Below are 20,691 nucleotides of genomic sequence, written 5' to 3'. Positions count from 1 at the left end.
AGTTCATCTACACCATCTTTCTAGATTCCACATACATGCGGTATTATACTAATCTGTTTTTCTCTTTCTGAATTATTCAATTCTGTGTGACAGTCTCTAGCTCTATCCAGGTCTCTGCAAATGGCACCACTGTGTTCTGTTTTATGGCTAAGTAACATTCCATTGTATATATGCACCATATCTTCTTTATCCGTGTCTCTGCTGATGGACATTTAAGTTGCTTCCATGTCTGGCTATTGTAAATAATGCTGGAATAAACATTGGGGTGCATGTATCTTTTCTTGGGGGTACTCAGAGGCTTTCAGTGAGGAGTAAATGAGGCCATGAATACAGAATACAATATGTCACATGGTTAGTCACTCAAGATCTGTCAGCTGTATTGTTACTGCCCTTTTTGACCCTCATCATCTACTCAACTTCCTTTTCAAATAACTTATTTAAGAACCTGTCTCTTATTTTTCACTTCAAATGATAGAAATAAAAAGTACTTGACTAGTAACAGTGTGTGAGATAAATATCTACACTTCTTTCGCATTTAGAGCCAATCTGTGATTCACATTTAAGTTGGCTTCTCAAAACAATTTCCAGCACATTCTACTTGCAGTCAGATGAAGTGGCAATTTTCTTAAAATATGGAGCAGTTCGGTGCTGGGCAGAACATGTATTCAGGCTCATAAACATAAACATTTTTATGCAGCATTTAAAGATGAACTATGTAACTCCAAAACGCTGCAAAAATATAAACAAAATAATTTCAGGAATAAAGAAATGCAGCTAAAGGACAATGGAGAGGAAGCTAAAAAAGAATCCAAGTTTTCTATGGTGCAAGAAAGTTGATCATGGGTAAAAATTTGTTCTTGTGAATTTTTTTAGAGGAAGACAGTAGCACATTCCAGGAAGTATTTACACTAGATGACAAGCAACTTTGGTAATTACTCCTGATTCTGACCTTTTTCTAGTAGCCCAGGGTCGGCACCGAGCCTTTCTTCAGAGATGACAACCGTATAGTGATGCTGAGTGAGAATGCTCCGGTGGAGCTGAAGCTCCCTTTGGCTGGAGGAAGAAGGCCTGTAGAGAACAGCCCTTCTGCCATGGCTGCTGAAGTGGATCTCAACTGACTGTTTGATCTACAGGGGGAAAAAAAAAAAAAGAAGGTGTAAAAATTCAAGAGGAAAACAGGAGCACATTTCCTTTGAAGGAGATCATTAATGTAAATCGGGAGCCATTCAGAAAGTTGACTTTGAAGGTTTTCTCCGGCAATGCTCTGAAAGGCGCATCAAGGACAAAAGCAACCTCATTTGTGAGAGCTGAAGGTGAACTGTATTTTTCTCACTATTCCAGAAAGATGAAGATTTCAAGCCATTAAATACAGAGTTCCTGGCGGAATACTGTGATATACCGAGCTCAACTCTGCCTGAAAAATAGAAATTAATAGCGATGCTTTTCATCTGCATTGTGCTTTTCTGTAATAGTTCCAGCTGCCTTATCTTTTAATAGTTCTTTTAGGTAAACACAGTAGAGGAAACAGACCCAGGGAGGATGGATTTTGTGCCGGAAGGACATGGGGGACAGCTGAAAAGCAATCCCAGAGCTCTCTGCAGGCACAATGCTGTCACTTCTCTCCATCAGGATGCAGCAAAATTTCAGTGCCTCTCACTGAGACAGGATGGATCTTCATGTGAGAAGAGGAGGGTATCACTCAAGAACCATAGATTTTAGGCTCTTCCTTCAGCTGTTGATTGCTCCTCCAAATAAATATTCTTTCTTACAATGATGCTTGAAGTATCATTAACAAAAGGGAAGTTTTGAATTGGCAAGTAGAAAGAATGCTGACAATGAAATTCATTATATGGTTTAAGCCATTCCTAGTGACTCAGACAGTAAAGAATCTGCCTGCAATGCAGGAGACTCTGGTTGATCCCTGGGTCGGGAAGATCCTCTGGAGAAGGGAATGGTTACCCACTCCAGTGTTCTTGCCTGAAGAATTCCATGGACAGAGGGCCTGGCAGTCTACAGTCCATGGGATTACAAAGAATCAGACAAGACTGAACGACTGAAATACACACACACATACACATATGGTCTAATGCAGATACTGTGTGTTTTCCTGAAAATTTTTGTGATTAAACCTTGATAAAGTAGACATTTTTTACAACTGAAGGGAATGATAAGATTGGGTGGAAGTTAGGGCAAAAAAAATGGGAGAGGCCAAAGAAGAAGAGACAAAGGGTTGGAGAAGGCAGTTGAGGGGAAAGAGGTAAAAAATGAAATTAGGAATCCACATTACTTTCAGTGGCAGCTCTGAATCAAATTGTCCATTGGCCCTCAAACATAATTTGTACCATGTCTTTCACTCCTTAAATTTCTTCATTATTTCCCATTACTGACCGAATCAATTCCACATCTTTATCACAGAATGCAGGCCACCTGAACTTAAACCCCATCTTCCTCCCCTGGTCATGTCACACTTTTAATCATTTCCATTCCTAATCCTAACCTGCTACTTCATACAGACTCCACTGTGCCTTCTCACTACAAATCCTTCCTCTCTCTCCATTCTTCCATTTAGCAAACTCCAAATCAAGCAGTACCTCTTTGGAAAATTTTCATTGACAAACATCCTTCCATCAGCACTTACAAAATTGTGTGTCTCTCTGATTTGAGTTCCCTAACATGCAGCCTGCATTGCCCCTGTGTCTTTGGTAAACACTGCTGCTGCTACTGCTAAGTCGCTTCAGTCGTGTCCGACTCTGTGCGACCCCATAGTCGGAAGCCCACCAGGCTCCCCCTTCCTTGGGATTCTCCAGGCAAGAACACTGGAGTGGGTTGCCATTTCCTTCTCCAATGCATGAAAGTGAAAAGTGAAAGGGAAGTCGGTCAGTCATGTCCGACTCTTCACGACCCCATGGACTGCAGCCTACCAGGCTCCTCCATCCATGGGATTTTCCAGGCAAGAGTTCTGGAGTGGGGTGCCATTGCCTTCTCCGTGGTAAACACTACACATTCAATAAATGACCATATCAAGTAAAATAATGGACCATAATGCTCTATCAAGATCTGATCTTTGAAGATATGTATGAAAAGAAAGAAGAAACAGATTTAGATTGTTAATCCTTTGAAGGCAGGCACCATATTCTACTTTTCATTACATACAAATGATGGCTATATGAAAATCAATCTACAAAGCATGATATAGTGCAGAAGGACACAAAATCTGCAGCCAGGAGGCCGGCTTTGAATCTCTTGGTTCCACCAGCACTAATCCTATGACCTTGGACAGTACCTTCTTCCTAAGGCGGCTTCGAGGATTAAGGAGTTAGTATTTGTAAAGTGCTTAGAACTGTGCCTGGCATATGTGCTTAGTCCCTCAGTCGTGTCTGACTCTTTGTGACCTTACGAACCGTAGCCCACCATGCTCCTCTGTCTATGGCAATTCTTCAGGCAACAATACACAAGTGGGTTGCCACGCCTTCTTCCAGGGGATCTTCCCAACCCAGAAATCAAACCCAGATCTCCTGCATTGCAGGCAGATTATTTACCAGCTGAGCTACAGAGATCTGCCTGGCATATAAAAAGTGCTATATGTGTGTTTTTAAAATAATCATATGTCAAAAAGAGCAAAGAGTCGGGAACACGGTTTCCGTGCCTGAGCTTTGCCTGGCACATGCTAACACAGGTGTATAATATGTGTGTGATGAATACAAAGGGAAGAAAGAGAACACCAGCTACCAAAACTTCTTGTGCATGATACTTTGGGAAAACACAATCAGATATTTCCCCTTGTTGCTGCTGCTGCTGCTAAGTCACTTCAGTCGTGTCCGACTCTGTGTGACTCCATAGATGGCAGCCCACCAGGCTCCCCCGTCCCTGGGATTCTCCAGGCAAGAACACTGGAGTGGGTTGCCATTTCCTTCTCCAATGCATGAAGTGAAAAGTGAGAGTGAAGTCGCTCAGTCATGTCCGACTCTTCACGACCACATGGACTGCAGCCCACCAAGCTCCTCCATCCATGGGATTTTCCAGGCAAGAGTACTGGAGTGGGTTACCATTGCTTTATCCATTCCCCTTGTTAAAGGACTGCATTTTATTGATAATGAATCTATTTAAACTCAAGAATTTAACTGAAAATTGGAACATAATTACTCAGCAAATGTTGTGATTGTTTTAGTGATAAACTTTTTAGAAGGAGAATTTGAAACCAAATACAGGCTGAGTCTTTGGACTCAGGAGTCAGAGGGAACCAGTACCAAGAGCTCACAGGAGGCCAAAATAAACAAAGGTGGGTCTAGGTGAAAGGGGAAGACAGATGCTTCCAAATATATCAGTGTCACTCAAGCAAAACGCAGTGTCCAGAATTCCCTTCTCACATTATTTTCTTTCGAAATCACAGGATGCTCCTCTCAGTTACAGCTGGCTCGGATACAGGAGTGACTTCCCATGAGAAGACTGTATTTTCAAACTTTACCTTCTTATTAATTTGAAAGATATAATCCCTCTTCCTCACCCCTCCCCTAAATCAGGATCAGTTTATGTAAGAACACCATAACCTTACCAGCATTATCTTACAGACAGCATATTCTAAATAGAGTATTAATTACTGGCCATATTTTATCATAACCTTTATAACACATTGAAATTTTAACTCACGTCTCAGACTACAGAGAATAAATAGGAAATGAGTGTGTCCATCAAATTAGGTTGCATTATCCTGTAATACAAACTGCCCCTGTCCTTGTAATATTTATAACAGCCTGTATCAGCAGAATGGCCCAATACCAAGGGGCGAGAGCGGTTTCAGCCGGTTGGACAACAGGTGCACTACACTGCGTCTGTGAAATACAATTATGTCAACCGCACCAGCAAGTGCGGGATGATCAAACGCCCAGAGCAGCAGTTTTGGAAATGAGAGCTCCTGATGACTCCTACGATTTTGAGAATGTATTTTTAGCGGAAGAATACATTTAACCTGGCCATCACTACAACGACTGAACTTGAGACTTGCGGATCTGCTGGGGAGAATTTAGAAAAGAATGTGTGTTTCTGGCCATTTGACAGGCTGAACCCGGAGTCACTTCCCTGTCTCCCTTCTTCCTGAGAGATCTGCACAAAAGTCTGTCGGAAATAGCTTCGCTAGACTACACGAAAGTTATTTTCATACTGAACACTTACCATTTTTACTGGAAGGACTTCAATACCTGAAGTCTCTATGCTGCCTGAGGAAAAAGTGTTGTAATAAACTAGGTGGAGGAATAGATGCAGGGACATGGAGTAGAACAGCAGTGCGTGTGTGTATTAGATGCTCAGCAGCGTCCAACTCTTTGCGACTCCATGGACTGTAGCCCACCAGGCTCATCTGCCCATGGGATTCTCCAGGCAAGAATTGTGGAGTGGGTTGCCATTCCCTTCTCTAGGGGATCTTCCCAACCCAGGGATTGAAGCTAGATCTTCCGAATTCCGTCAGATTCTTTACCACAGAGCCATCTGGGAAGCCATCAGAACAGAGGAGGGTTGGGAATCAAAAATCTGGACTTGGGATTCTGGCTCTGCCCCTGGCATGCTTCCTCCACTGGGAGAGTGACAGTCATCTCCTCACATCAGAGTTTTCTCACATTTATAGTTGAAGTAACAAATCTTACTTCATGAGATTGTATGGGGAATTAAATCGTATTTCTATATGAAAGCATGCAGCACAGCATCCCCCCAATAAACCATGTGAAATATATACATGGAGGAAAAGGGGACGACAGAGGATGAGATGGCTGGATGGCATCACTGACTCAATGAACGTGAGTCTGAGTGAACTCAGGAAGTTGGTGATGGACAGGGAGGCCTGGCGTGCTGCGATTCATGGGGTCGAAAAGAGGCGGACACGACTGAGTGACTGAACTGAACTGAAAACTGAATAAAAATCATTATCATAATGTAACTGGTTTTACATTAGTAATTAAGTTTTTCAATTAATATAGTCTGGTCCCTGTCATAACTTCTATATATACCCTGGTAAATATTTCTCTCTGTAGGGCTTATCATCTTTTAAGGCAAAAATATGATTTCCTTATTATTTTATTGTCCATTTTCCCAAACCATAAAAGAAGGTAAAAGAAAGCATATATTTTTGTCTGTTTTGTTCATTTATGCTTCCCAAGCCGAAGAATGGTATACTTGGCACATAGCAGGCACATAATAAATTTTCTTTGAATGAATGAATACAACATATTTTTTTTTCAATGTGTAAAAGTCATTTTTATAAATACTAGCATGAAAAATTTGGATCAGTTCAGTTCAGTCGCTCAGTCGTGTCCAAATCCTTGCAACCCCATGAATCGCAGCACGCCAGGCCTCCCTGTCCATCACCAATTCCCGGAGTTCACTCAAACTCACGTCCATCAAGTCGGTGATGCCATCCAGCCATCTCATCCTCTGTTGTCCCCTTCTCCTGCTGCCCCCAATCCCTCCCAGCATCAGAGTCTTTTCCAATGAGTCAACTCTTCGCATGAGGTGGCCAAAGTACTGGGGTTTCAGCTTTAGCATCATTCCTTCCAAAGAAATCGCAGGGCTGATCTCCTTCAGAATGGACTGGTTGGATCTCCTTGCAGTCCAAGGGACTCTCAAGAGTCTTCTCCAACACCACAGTTCAAAAGCATCAATTCTTCGGCGCTCAGCCTTCTTCACAGTCCAACTCTCACATCCATACATGACCACAGGAAAAACCATAGCCTCGACTAGACGGACTTTTGTTGGCAAAGTAATGTCTCTGCTTTTCAATATGGTATCTAGGTTGGTCATAACTTTTCTTCCAAGGAGTAAGTGTCTTTTAATTTCATGGCTGCAGTCACCATCTGCAGTGATTTTGGAGCCCAAAAAAACAAAGTCTGACACTGTTTGCACTGTTTCCTCATCTATTTCCCATGAAGTGATAGAACCAGATGCCATGATCTTTGGTTTTTGAATGTTGAGTTTTAAGCCAACTTTTTCACTCTCCTCTTTCACCTTCATCAAGAGGCTTTTATTACCTCTTCACTTTCTGCCATAAGGGTGGTATCGTTTGCATATCTGAGGTTATTGATATTTCTCCTGGCAATCTTGATTCCAGCTTGTGTTTCTTCTAGCCCAGCATTTCTCATGATGTACTCTGCATGTAAGTTAAATAAGCAGGGTGACAATATACAGCCTTGACGAACTCCTTTTCCTATTTGGAACCAGTCTGTTGTTCCATGTCCAGTTCTAACTGTTGCTTCCTGATCTGCATACAAATTTCTCAAGAGGCAGGTCAGGTGGTCTGGTATTCCCATCTCTTTCAGAATTTTCCACAGTTTATTGTGATCCAGCACAGTCAAAGGCTTTGGCATAGTCAATAAAGCAGAAATACACGTTTTTCTGGAACTCTCCTGCTTTTTCCATGATCCAGCGGATGTTGGCAATTTGGTCTCTGGTTCCTCTGCCTTTTCTAAAACCAGCTTGAACATCTGGAAGTTCACGTTCACATATTCCTGAAGCCTGGCTTGGAGAATTTTGAGCATGACTTTACTAGCATGCGAGATGAGTGCAACTGTGTGGTAATTTGAGCATTCTTTGGCATTGCCTTTCTTTGGGATTGCAATGAAAACTGACCTTTTCCAGTCCTGTGGCCACTGCTGAGTTTTCCACATTTGCTGGAATATTGAGTGCAGCACTTTCACAGCATCATCTTTCAGGATTTGAAAGAGCTCAACTGGAATTCCATCACCTCCACTAGCTTTGATCATAGTGATGCTTTCTAAGGCCCACTTGACTTCACATTCCAGGATGTCTGGCTCTAGGTCAGTGATCACACCATCATGATTATCTGGGTCGTGAAGATCTTTTTTGTACAGTTCTTCTGTGTATTCTTGCCATCTCTTCTTAATATCTTCTAAAAAGTGGTAAAAATTTGTATTTATAAATTTGTTTCAGTAGAATTTTGAATAGTGGCAAGAATGACAGAGTCAAATTCCTGAGCAAAATAATGAATTTACAGTAAAAGAATTCAAGAAAGAACTATATTATAAAGGCACTATATTTCTCAGTCAGCTCAGTAGCTCAGTTGTGTCCAACTCTTTGTGACTCCTTGAAATGCAGTACACCAGGCCTCCCTGTCCATCACTGTATTTCTCAGTTACTATTAAAAAGTCTTCATCAAGACTTACTACAAAAGCAAGAAATACAGCTTTTGAAAAATATAGTAGAGATGAGAAATAAAACTTGTTTTTTTTTCTGTATGATGGAAAGATTTTTTCCGGATTTATTAAAGTAGCTCTGTATTTATGACATCTTTTGATGTGTGAACACAAATCATAGAGTAGACCTCAGATGTGTGTCATATATAACTAAAAGTTAAATTGCCATGCTGTCTAGATTTCTGGCATTTTAGAAAGATTGTAGAGTCTATCATAGTGAATTACGTTTTAATTTTTCCACTACAAGAATACAGAATTTTTTTTTTTCCATTGGCTAAATGTACACTTATTTTAGAGAATTCAGGAAATAAAATGGATGGCATGTCCTAGGATGCATATCCTATACATTTTCTACTTAAACATTATTTATAATTGTAGGACAGTTTAGGAATTGCAGGTTTTCTGGATATACAAGCAGAGCCTCTGAGAATATTCCCTACTTACGTGACCTCTAGTGACCCTTGGCCTCCATCTCACAGCTGACTCAGCTACACCTTGAGTCGATCAGTGAATGATCACACCTTTCTCAGAACTACTTCACGACCCTGAGTACCCTCTGAATGCACCCCCAAACCGTATACTGGGGCTATCCCAGCACCCAACATCCAATGTAAGGCAAATTTACCCATCTGTAGCTCTATATAAATTCTAAACAAATAAGAGAGAAACAAAAGCAATAAATTTCAATATAAAAAAAAGGATCCACAATATTGCTTTGATGAAATGGCACCCACTTAAATAGCAATTGCCGAAACTCATTTTTACCTGTTCCTCATTCTCATTTTCCCTTTGACACTCTCACAGTTTATAGTTATAGACATGTGTTTACTATCTGCCCCTCCTACAAGTCTGTATGTTTCAGAAGGGTCTAGACTTGTCTGCTTTGGTCATTATTGTACAAACAGCTTACTGCTAAATAAGAGGGAATGGAAGGATGAATGAGCAAATGAATAAATGCTAAAGGCAAAGTATGAGTTCATTACTTGTAAATATACGCATGCCCTTTTGTTATTTTACTTACTGTCAGGTGAAACAATAGTAGGAAGTCTCAAAGGAGGCTTCAACATCTGCATCTCAAGTCATAAGGTATCCATGACCTCTTCATCCCTAATGACTCTCTCCTCTGATTCACTGCAACCACCCACTTCAATGGCCAGATCTTTTTCCTTGTGGTCCCCCAAAGAACCCCATCTCTGAAATTATAAAATAATTTACTCCATTCTCTGATTGCATTCATCTAATTCCAGCTCTTTTTATTTATCCCTAATACATCAATTCCTCAAGCACGAGTCTTTCCCCCTAATGCCAACTTTCTACTGGCCTGTTTTTCACCTCCCTTCTCCACATCTCAGATTCCAGGACCCAATACTCTCTACCTGGTCCATTAACTCACGTTGTTCACAGTCATATGGCAAAACCTCAAGCATGGACGACTCGGGGACACAGCAGTAAACAAGGTAGGCAAGTCCCTGCCCCAACAGAGCTGACAGCCCATCAAGGCAAGCAGACGTAAGCATCTGGTTATAATCAATTATGACATGCTGGGTAAATCAGGAGGGAGAGGATGCTGTGGAAATTCTGAGCTGAGAGAGTCAAGGAAGATCTCTGCAGCCCGCCTGACCTGCCCCTGGGCTGGGGTGGTTGAGAGCTACTGAAGAAAAGGGGCCAGATGGACAGATCCTGGTTGGCAAAGCCAATGCAGTCTTCCCACTCCCTAGACCATCCAGCTATGCTTCCTGGGTCAATTCTCTCTCACATGCTCCAGAGTGACAGACTTGCCCACTCTTCAGCTACCTCCTTATTTCTGCAGATAACTGCCTCACGCTGACAGATGAAATCAGCCATCTTAGAAAGAAATGCACTGAGTTAACACAGCAACTCTTTTGGCAAACCTATAGCCTGTCCACATAACTAACATTTCCTCTTTTCTTCTGATTTCCACAGGAAAGAAAAACTGCCCTCTTCTTATCAATAGTCAGTCACTCTGCGTATTCTCCAGACTCCAGCTCTGCCCAAGCAACAGACCTCCTCCCAAGCTCCATCTTCAAACCCCTGAGAACTTGATCCTTCTTTTAGTTCCTTCTCCTGGATCATTCCTATACACTCCCCCTGTCCCCAACCCCTTCTCTCCCACTGGCTCTTTCTCAGTGTTTATGCATTTTCTTATTTAATATTTCTGAAAGCTTTCTATGTGTCAGACATGGTTCTAGGCTCTGCAAAATACAACAGTGAAGAACCTGGATAAAGTTCTAGCCCTCACGGAGCTTACTTTTTAGTGGGAGGAGCGACAGACAGTTAATGAAATGATGCAAGGTAAGTTCCTGCAGAGATAAAACACCCAGTCAGGGTAAAGTGTCAACAATGACCCAGATGGTCATGCTGCTGTTGCTTGTATGTGTTAGGAATGTTGTGTATGAAAGACAATGAGAAGAAAGAGAACTCTTAGAGAAACAAGAAGGGAATATGCATTAAAACAGAAGTCCTTGAAAGTCAGCAGCAGAGGTACTTTTTGTTGTGAGTGGTAAATATGGTCAGGCAGGCAGGCAAAAAGAAATAATGGGCGGTGAGGATAGAAGTGGAGGTAATGCAACATGACTTATTATCTCGTTAAGTAACTAGTTGTTGTTCAGTTGCTCAGTCGTGTCCAACTCTTTGCGACCCCATGGACTGCAGCACACCAGGCTTTCCTGTCCTTCACCATCTCTATAGGAAGTAGTGAGTAGGGAACCAAGACGTAGCGAGCAGTAGAGAATTTAAAAGTTGGTCTCTTTATGCTGGTCTTTCTCCCTAGGTGCAAATTTTATGAACTTTGATGCCTTTTATGAAAAGCCATGGCAGGGAAGAGGAAGATGAGGAAAACTAGACTTACTAAGGTAGAGGGAGGATGGATCCCCTGATAGAATTTCAGAAAAAGAGACATCTACTACCTAGATCACAGGATTTCCTAAGAACTCTATGTCATAGGTCCTGTGATGCAGAAAATAAGTCTTTTGGTTTGTTTGTTTTTGTTTTTTAATGGAAGCACTCAGTGACCTGGGAGACCATACCATAAAAGGGAGAGCTGAGACCTGTCCTAAGAAGGCATGTAATGGCGCTGGGGGGACACTGGGAGGCAGAGCACTGTGAGGGAAGGGCGGTGAGAACACTGCACTGAGGTGCTGGGTTGGGTGAAGAAGTGAGGCAGGAAGGAGGCAGAGTACAACCCTTAAAAGAATGACATAACCATTGAGGACAGGACATAAACTGGTTAGAACAAACTAGGTCCAAGATGACAGACAAGATGCTCTCCGCTAGACCTTGAACCTCCGTATACGTTCACTGTAACACATCAGCAAGCTAAGTGACACACTCACAGGCACCATGACAGTTCTGAAGCTGACCAGAAAGGCCCAAAAGTAGAAGGTGACCCAATTTCTGGAAATCCCTGCCCTTCTCCCAAATGCTTGAAATAATCCACCCACTCATTAGCTTATGAAATTATCCACCCGTATAAAAACTGACAACTCCATACCCTATGGCCTCTCTTGCTTTCCGAGATGGACCACAGTCTGTCTACGGAGTGTGTATCTCCCCGAAAAAACCTTCTTTCACTTTACTATGGCTTGCTCTTGAATTCTTTTGTGTGTGAAGCCAAGAACACACTCAGCAGCTACCCCTGAGCCCTGGGATGTGACCTTCCTCTTGTGCCCCACTTTCTTCCCTGCACCAGAAGGAGAGGCAGCAACAGGACAATCACACCTCAGAGTGTAAATGAAGGAGAGGTAGGGTACAGAGGATGAACACATTCCAGAAGTAGGAAGAAAGTTCCCAAAGAAAGGATGTGCAGTGAAGATTTTAAGTAAACAGAGGAGGAGTGTGCAAGCCTGACACATGAGAAGAAAGAGAGGTGGGCATAAAAGAGAACAGAAGAGAACAACAGGAGAGCCTGACCCGGCCATCCTAAGCTAGAAATTATTTAATGAGAAACCAGATCAAATTGCCTTAGTCCACCGGGAACAGCTTAAGATATTTAGTATGGTTTTTGTCCACTAGAACAGACTTCCAATCCATCAATAAAATACGAAGCATGTAAGCTGATGATTGTTGTTTAGTCGCTAAGTCGTGTCCAACTCTTTTACGATCCCACGTGAAGGAGGGAACAGACAGAACAGGCTCCATCTTGAAAGCAGGACTCCATCTTGGGCGAGATTGTGGACTTTGAGCTATATGCCCAGTATCTATGGAAACAACATACCAACTAGAAAACCAGGCTCCCTGGATGGAAGAGCCCCGGGGCTCGTACTTAGACTCTCTGTTGCCTGAAAGAATACCCTAATTATCTGTGTAACTGAATAGAATCATAAATTCTATTATGCTTATTTGGGTATGACCACAGGCCTATTGATAATTGTCCACTGTTAGCTACCTAGGCTTAAGGCATATGAATCATGGGTTAACTTTGATTGTATCTTTCTTCTCCTTTGATCAGACTCGTTTCAGGGAATTTGGGGAGGTGGGTTTGGGCATGTACACTTAGGGTATATAAGGTTTTCACAAAAACTGGTTGGGATCCTTGGCTAAGAGGAGACTCTGCCTTGGGCCGGCTGGTGTAATAAACTGCACTCCACTATCTGCATTGTCCTTCTGAGTGAGTTTGTTTCCCAGAACACATAGCTACAACATTTGGTGCATGGGCGGGGAAACTCCTCACTTTGAGGAGACAAGTCCCATTTCAGACTACTCCGAGGCCTTGCGGCTTGAATCTTCTAGAGGGGGGAAGGCGCCTCACCCTTCTGAAAGGATTCTGCTTCTCAATGCCCGGACCTTTCAAGTTAGTAGGTAGTGGACGGCAGCAGGGGAACTGAGCGCTCAGGTGAGGAGGAACCCACCTGGTAGGGTGGAAGAGGGGGCCTGATCAGCCCCCTGGGAGTGATTAGAAGGGGCACAGACCCACAGGAGCCTGGAATAGCCAGGTGGCAACGATTGCTTGGTACATAGGTTGACAAGTGTGTTAGGGCTTAGGAAAGAAATTTGTGAAGGTCATTTAGGAGGTGGTGTCCATGCCGTCTTGGGGAAAATTATTACCAAGCAACTGCCAGGGGATTTTTTAGGAGAAGAAACTTGGTTTTTGTGTGCTCATATTCTGCCCTCCCCAAGGAGGTGTCCCATCTGCTATGAAATTCTTGACCCCCTTGGAATTGTCAGGCTAGAAGGAGGGGATACATAAGTGAGTACGAATTGGCTTTTCTGGAGACGGCCTGGGACGTGGGATATTTAACCCATCTGTATTTTCATTCACATCTGATCAATCTCACCGAAGCAGAAAGAACTTTAAAAGTTAAGGGAGAAAGTCTTGGATCATGTGGTATTCTGGTTCGGCTGTGCTGACCGGCAGGTGAAGACATGCTGATCCCCCTTCTCCCTCTGGGATCTGGCAGGTAAGGCTCTTCTCACCCCAATTAGGAAGGAGGCAGAATGGCAATTTAAGTGTCATTGAGTGGAAATATCAGAAGTACGTAGGGTACTGAGAACTTCATAGACAGAATGAAAAGGAAAAGTAGAAGGTCCAAGAAGGTAAGCAAGATGGGGGAAGTGAATCTAAGGCAACTGTATTGGAGGGCATGATTAACAATTTAAAGAAGGGATTTGGAGGAGACTGTGGGGTGAAGATGAAGCCTAACCACCTCCACATACTCTGTGAGGTCGAATGGCCCCCCATGGGAGTAGGATGGCCACCAGAGAACACCATGAACTTACAAATAGTGGAAGCAGTCTGTACAGTAGTCACAGGAGAGCCAGGACACCTGGATCAATATCCATATATTGACTCATGGCTAGGATTAGCTCAAGACCCTCCTACTTGGACAAGGTTCTTTATTCAGAAGAGAAAGAGAAAAATATTAATGGCACAAAAGTTGACTGATGATAAAAAGGGAAATTCTACAGGATTTGGACGGGGATGAGCTGGCCCCTCCCCCATACTGGATAATGATGCGCCTGCCTCCCAGTGATCCACCAGGACAGGAGGCCACCTTACTGCCCAATCCAGGGCCAGGTGAAGTTCCTGCAGCAGCCAATGCTCTTCCATCAGCTCTCCCAGAGTTCGTAGAGCTGCCGTTTCGGTAGTCTCCAATCCCAGCAATGGAGACCTCTGGTCAATGCCCCCAGAATTCCACCTCAGCTGGACCTCCTAGATTGTATCCACCTCTCCCAGTGAGTACTGACGGGAAGGGGGAAGAAAACACAGCAGTTAGACAGAGGCTGCGCTCTGCCAAGGAACAGGGGGAAAGAACCCCACAACAGATGCCCCTCAGAGAGCTACAACAGCCTCCAGTTCAGGACGCATGGGGCACTACAATCAGCGCCCTGTAGCCTGTTATTACCAGCCATTTTCCTCTACGGATATATTAAACTGGCAGAGACATGCTCCACCATACTTGGGGGAGCCACAAGCCATGATTAGGCTAATGGAGACTATTTTGCAAACCCACCGCCCTACATAGGATGACATAATCCAACTACTAGTCTCCCTTTTCAGCACTGAGGAAAGACACAGGATCCTAACTGAGGCCAGAAAATGGTTAAGAGAAATGGCACCTGAGGGTACTACAAACCCGCAGCGGTGGGTAGAACTAGCCACCCCTGATGAGAGGCCCAACTGGGACTGTAACGCAGAGGAAGGGAGGGGCCACCTGGAGAGATATCGGGTGACTATTTTACAAGGTCTCAAGAAGGGGGCCCAAAAACCTATGAGTATCGCAAAACCCTCCTAAGTGATTCAAAGGGAAAGCGAATCACCCTCTGAGTTCTGCAAAAGACTGTGCGAGGCCTGTAGACTTTCTAGGCCAATAGACCCAGCCAGAGGCTGCTGGGTCTCAGATGGTGATAAATGCAGCCTTTGTGTGTCTAGCCTACCCTGAAAATGTCAGATGGGGGGACACCAAGTGTCTCGTGAATTTTTATACATCCCTGAATGCCCAGTACCTTTCTTAGGAAGAGACTTGCTGTCTAAATTGGGGGCACAAGTGACCTTTCCCCCCACGAAAGACCCACTGTTTGAGTGGGCTCAACCACCTATTTACTCTTCCTCAGTAACCCCTCAAGATGAATGAGGTTGTACAATCTCCCGGAAAGGAAACCAGACAGGCTAAACCGTCAAGTTCAGTTCAGTTCAGTCACTCAGTTGTGTCCGACTCTTTGTAACCCCAAGAACCACAGCACGCCAGGCCTCCGTGTCCATTATAAACTCCCAAAGTTTACTCAAATTCATGTCCATCGAGTCAGTGATGCCATCCAGCCATCTCATCCTCTGTCGTCTCCTTCTCTTCCTGCCCTCAATTCCCCCCGGCATCAGGGTCTTTTCCAATGAGTCAACTCTTTGCATGAGGTGGCCAAAATATTGGAGTTTCAGCTTTAGCATCAGTCCTTCCAATGAACACCTGGGACTGATCTGCTTTAGAATGGACTGGTTGGATCTTCTTGCAGTCCAAGGGACTCTCAAGAGTCTTCTCCAACACCACAGTTCAAAAGTATCAATTCTTTGGCACTCAGCTTTCTTCCCAGTCCAACTCTCACATCCATACATGACCACCTGAAAAACCATAGCCTTGACTAGATGGACCTTTGTTGGCAAAGTAACATCTCTGCTTTTCAATATGCTCTCTAGGTTGGTCATAACTTTCCTTCCAAGGAGTAAGCATCTTTTAATTTCATGGCTGAAATCACCATCTGCAGTGATTTTGGAGCCCCCAAAAATAAAGTCTGACACTGTTTCCCCATGTATTTCCCATGAAGTGATGGGACCAGATGCCATGATCTTAGTTTCTGAATGTTGAGTTTTAAGCCAACTTTTCCACTCTCCTCTTTCACTTTCATCAAGAGGCTTTTTAGTTCCTCTTCACTTTCTGCCATAAGGGTGGTGTTATCTGCATATCTGAGGTTATTGATATTTCTCCTGGCAATCTTGATTCCAGCTTGTGCTTCTTCCAGCCCAGCGTTTCTAATGATGTACTCTGCATAGAAGTTAAATAAGCAGGGTGACAATATACAGCCTTGACGTACTCCTTTTCCTATTTGGAAACAGTCTGTTGTTCCATGTCCAGCTCTAACTGTTGCTTCCTGACCTGCACATAGATTTCTCAAGAGGCAGGTCAGGTGGTCTGGTATTCCCATCTCTTTCAGAATTTTCCTTTTTCTCTTTCCTTTTGAAAGAGAAAATTTATTTTCAGTCAAAGGCTTTTTTTGACTTTCAGTCAAAGTCAAAGTCAAAGTCAATAAAGCAGAAATAGATGTTTTTCTGGAACTCTCTTGCTTTTTCCATCATCCAGCGGATGTTGGCAATTTGATCTCTGGTTCCTCTGCTTTTCTAAAACCAGCTTGAACATCTGGAAGTTCACAGTTCACATATTGCTGAAGCCTGGCTTGGAGAATTTTGAGCATGACTTTACTAGCATGTGAGATGAGTGCAATTGTGCGGTAGTTTGAGCATTCTTTGGCATTGCCTTTCTTTGGGATTGGAATGAAAACTGACCTTTTCCAGTCCTGTGGCCACTGCTGAATTTTCCACATTTGCTGGCATATTGAGTGCAGCACTTTCACAGCATCATCTTTCAGGATTGAAATATCTCAACTGGAATTCCATCACCTCCACTAGCTTTGTTCATAGTGATGCTTTCTAAGGCCCACTTGACTTCACATTCCAGGATGTCTGGCTCTAGGTAAGTGACCACACCTTCATGATTATCTGGGTTGTGAAGCTCTTTTTTGTACAGTTCTTCTGTGTATTCTCGCTACCTCTTCTTAATATCTTCTGCTTCTGTTAGGTCCATACCATTTCTGTTCTTTATCAAGCCCATCTTTGCATGAAATGTTCCCTTGGTATCTCTAATTATCTTCAAAAGATCTCTAGTCTTTCCCATTCTGTTTTTCTCCTCTATTTCTTTGCCCTGATCGCTGATGGAGGTTTTCTTATCTCTCCTTGCTATTCTTTGGATCTCTACATTCAGATGCTTATATCTTTCCTTTTCTCCTTTGCTTTTCATTTCTCTTCTTTTCACAGCTCTTTGTAAGGCCTCCCCAGACCGCCATTTTGCTTTTCTGCATTTCTTTTCCATGGGGATGGTCTTGATCCATGTTTCCTGTACAATGTCAAGAACCTCCATCCATAGTTTACCATGCACTCTATCAGATCTAGTCCCTTAAATCTATTTCTCACTTCCACTGTATAATCATAAGGGATTTGACTTAGGTCATACCTGAATGGTCTAGTGGTTTTCCCTACTTTCTTCAATTTAAGTCTGAATTTGGCAATAAGAGGCTCATGATCTGAGCCACAGTCAGCTCCTGGTCTTGTTTTAGCTGACTTTATAGAGCTTCTTCATCTTTGGCTGCAAAGAATATAATCAGTCTGATTTCGATGTTGACCATCTGGTGATGTCCATGTGTTGAGTCTTCTCTTGTCAAGAGAGAGAGTTAACTCGACAATTCCCTGAGGTCTGGGTGGAAGACAACCCCCACCCTCCACCCCCAGGCTTGCAAAACAAGTCCCACTGGTAATAGAACTCAAATCTGGTACAATTATGTCAGCACCCACCTTGGGCCTGCCAGATCTTGCTAAGCCATTTACTGTTTACCTGACTGAAAAGGACAAGGTGGCTTCAGGAGTGTTGTCCCAGACTGTGGGGAGATGGGACAGACCAGTGACTTATCTCTAATCAGCTGGACAATGTTGCCACTGGGTGGCTGGGATGTTTATGGGCAGTTGCTGCAGTTGCCTTACTGGTCAGGGAGGCAACCAAGCTGACTTTGGGGCAAGATTTGTTTGTAAAAGTCCCGTATGAGGTCAACCCTCTCCTGCGAGGGGACCCCCATAAATGGCTGTCAACATCCCAGATTACTCAATACCAGGGACTGTTATGTGAGAACTCCCATGTTACTACTGAGCCTTGTCAGGCCCTGAATCTGGCCACTCTCTTTCTTGTGGGAGAAGGTGGGCCCTCACATGAGTGCAAGATAATATGCCAGCAGACCTGATTTGAGAGACCAGCCAATCCTGGACCCAGATTTGCTCCTGTACACCAATGGCACCAGCCTGGTGAAACAAGGACAATGACAGTATATGCAGGATATGCAGTAGTCATGATATGCAGTAGTCATGGAAGAAACCATCGTTGAGGCTAGCTCTCCGCCATCACACTGGTGCGCTCAATTGGCAGAACTATATATGCTCTAATCCAGGCCTCCAGCTGTCAAAAGGACAAAATCTCAGAATTGCACCGCCTGCTCACAGGTCAATGCTGCCTTTCGGCACAGACAGAAACCTCCAGGGATTCAGATAAAAGACACGCTGCCCTTTAAACACCTGGAAGTGGACTTCACTGAAATGAAACCTCACCGACACTATCATTACCTGCTGGTCATAGTATGTACATTCTCAGGATGGGTAGAAGCTTTTCCTACCCAGACTGAAAGAGCATCAGAAGTAGCCTGGTGCCTGCTTAGGGAGATAGTTCCCAGATTTGGATTTCCTACCAGCATTGGATTGGACAATGGCCCGGCTTTCGTAGCTGATTTAGTATAACAAGTAAGCAAAACTTTAAATATCAAGTGGAAATTACATACAGCATATAGGTCCCAGAGTTCTGGGATGGTGGAAGGAACCAATCGGACACTTAAATAGACACTCTCCAAGTGGATCTTAGAGACTGACTGTTCCTGGGTGGACTTGTTTCCCACGGCTCTGCTCAGACTCAGGATGATCCCACAGCCCCATGGCTCTTCTCCATACAAAATTGTGTATGGGAGGCCCCCTCCCATAATAAAACAGGTGTCAACAAATTTGCCTCAGGTAAGGGGAGATGAGATTTCACAGCAGATGGAACAACTGGGTAAGGTAATAAATCAGGTAACTAAGTTTGTACAAGAAAGGGTGCCATTCCCCCTTGGGGAACAGATTCACGAATTTGTGCGCAGGGATCAGGTGTGGTCAAGGCCAACACGACTCCTTGGCCCCTCATGGGAAGGGTCCATATACTGTTGTTCTAACCAGCCCTATGGCAGTTAAAGTTGCAGGTGTCACTCCCTGGATCCTCCACATGAGGGTGAAGAGGGCATACCATGCAGACCCAGGGGACCCCGAGCAGACTACACAAAAGGACCCCACTGATCTCTGTGAAACCAAGATCATCTTAAAGAAGAAAAAGAGATGAAGCTCTACAATCAACTGCTGCTACAAGGACTTGCTGGTATCATCTTGAGACTAACCATAGTTTCAGTATAAAGAGGGACCTGTGCTATAATTAAAGTTGAATGTTGTGTATATAGTCCTGATTTATCTGGCTATATATCAGCCACCCTAGATGACATGAAGGTCAGGTAAAAGTTATGTCTGAGGATAATCTTCCTTTTTGGACTTTGGTCCTATCTTGGGTGAAGGGTGAATGGTGGAAAACTACATTTACCATTGTTATAGTTGCCTTGATAGTTCTGCTTTGTGGACCCTTTATTTTACAATGTATTATGAACTTTGTAACCCAAAGCTTGATGTCATTCTCCCAAATTGGATGTCGGAGAGTCAGGGTGCAATATATTCCTATGAATTATGCTCATACTATGAGTTAAGAGCATCAAGAGGGGGGAATGAAGGAGGAAACAGACAGAACAGGCTCCATCTTGAAAGAAGGACTCCATCTTGGGTGAGACTGTGGACTTTGAACTATATGCCCAGTACTATGGAAATAACATACAAACTGGAAAACCAGGCCCCCTTGGATGGAAGAGCCCCAGGGCTCGTACTTAGACTCTATGTTGTCTAAAAGAATACCCTAATTATCTGTGTAACTGAATAGAATCATAAATTCTATTATGCTTATTGGGGTATTACCACAGGCCTATTGAAAATTGTCCACTGTTAACTACCTAGGATTAAGGCATATGAATCACGGGTTAACTTTGATTGTATCTTTCTTTTCCTTTGATCAGACTCGTTTCAGGGAATTTGGGGAGGTGGGTTTGGGCATGTACACTTAGGGTATATAAGGTTTTCAGGAAAATTTGTCAGGGTCCTTGGCTAAGAGGAGACTCTGCCTTGGGCCCACTGGTGTAATAAACTGCACTCCACTATCTGCATTGTCCTTCTGAGTGAGTTTGTTTCCCAGAATGCGTGGCTACAACACATGGACTGTAGCCTCCTCTATCTATGGGATTTTCCAGGCAAGAATACTGGAGTGGGTTGCATTTCCTTCTCCAGGGGATCTTCCAGACCCAGGGATTGAACCCATGTCTCCTGCATTGCCAATGGCTTCTTTTACGACTGAGCCACCTGGGAAACCTGATGGTAAACCCTGAGAATGTCTCATCTTCTCTGTCTAATGCCCTTTTCCTTCCTAACTCAGAACCATGCTGAGCCTTTCTAAGAAGGGTGAGCAGTATACAGCTTGTGCAGCCAGAGGAAGGAGAAGACCAGCCAGAGGAGAGCAACTTACAGGATAGGAAAAAAGAAAAAAAAAAAGGCTGCTTC

General features: G+C 43.6%; 1 protein-coding gene across 4 annotated transcripts in view; it reads right to left on the bottom strand.

Moving 5' to 3' along the window:
• CPED1 (cadherin like and PC-esterase domain containing 1) overlaps positions 1-20,691 on the bottom strand; it is a 328,745-nt gene that overhangs the window by 289,816 nt on the left and 18,238 nt on the right. For 3 of the 4 annotated variants that reach the window (XR_009736016.1, XM_061414531.1, XM_061414532.1), the window contains one exon: positions 950-1,127. The exons of the other annotated variant lie outside the window; for it this stretch is intronic. Coding sequence is in view for 2 of the 3 variants with exons in the window: in XM_061414531.1 (XP_061270515.1) it covers positions 950-1,127 (178 nt within the window). In the remaining variant the exon portion in view is untranslated. The remainder of the gene's footprint in view (positions 1-949; positions 1,128-20,691) is intronic. 4 annotated transcript variants of the gene reach the window in all.

The sequence above is a fragment of the Bos javanicus genome, chromosome 4 (assembly GCF_032452875.1).
Source record: "Bos javanicus breed banteng chromosome 4, ARS-OSU_banteng_1.0, whole genome shotgun sequence".
In the NCBI taxonomy this organism is placed as follows: domain Eukaryota; kingdom Metazoa; phylum Chordata; class Mammalia; order Artiodactyla; family Bovidae; genus Bos; species Bos javanicus.
Note: the sequence above shows the minus strand (reverse complement) of the source record. Positions and strands in the feature narration are given on the sequence as shown.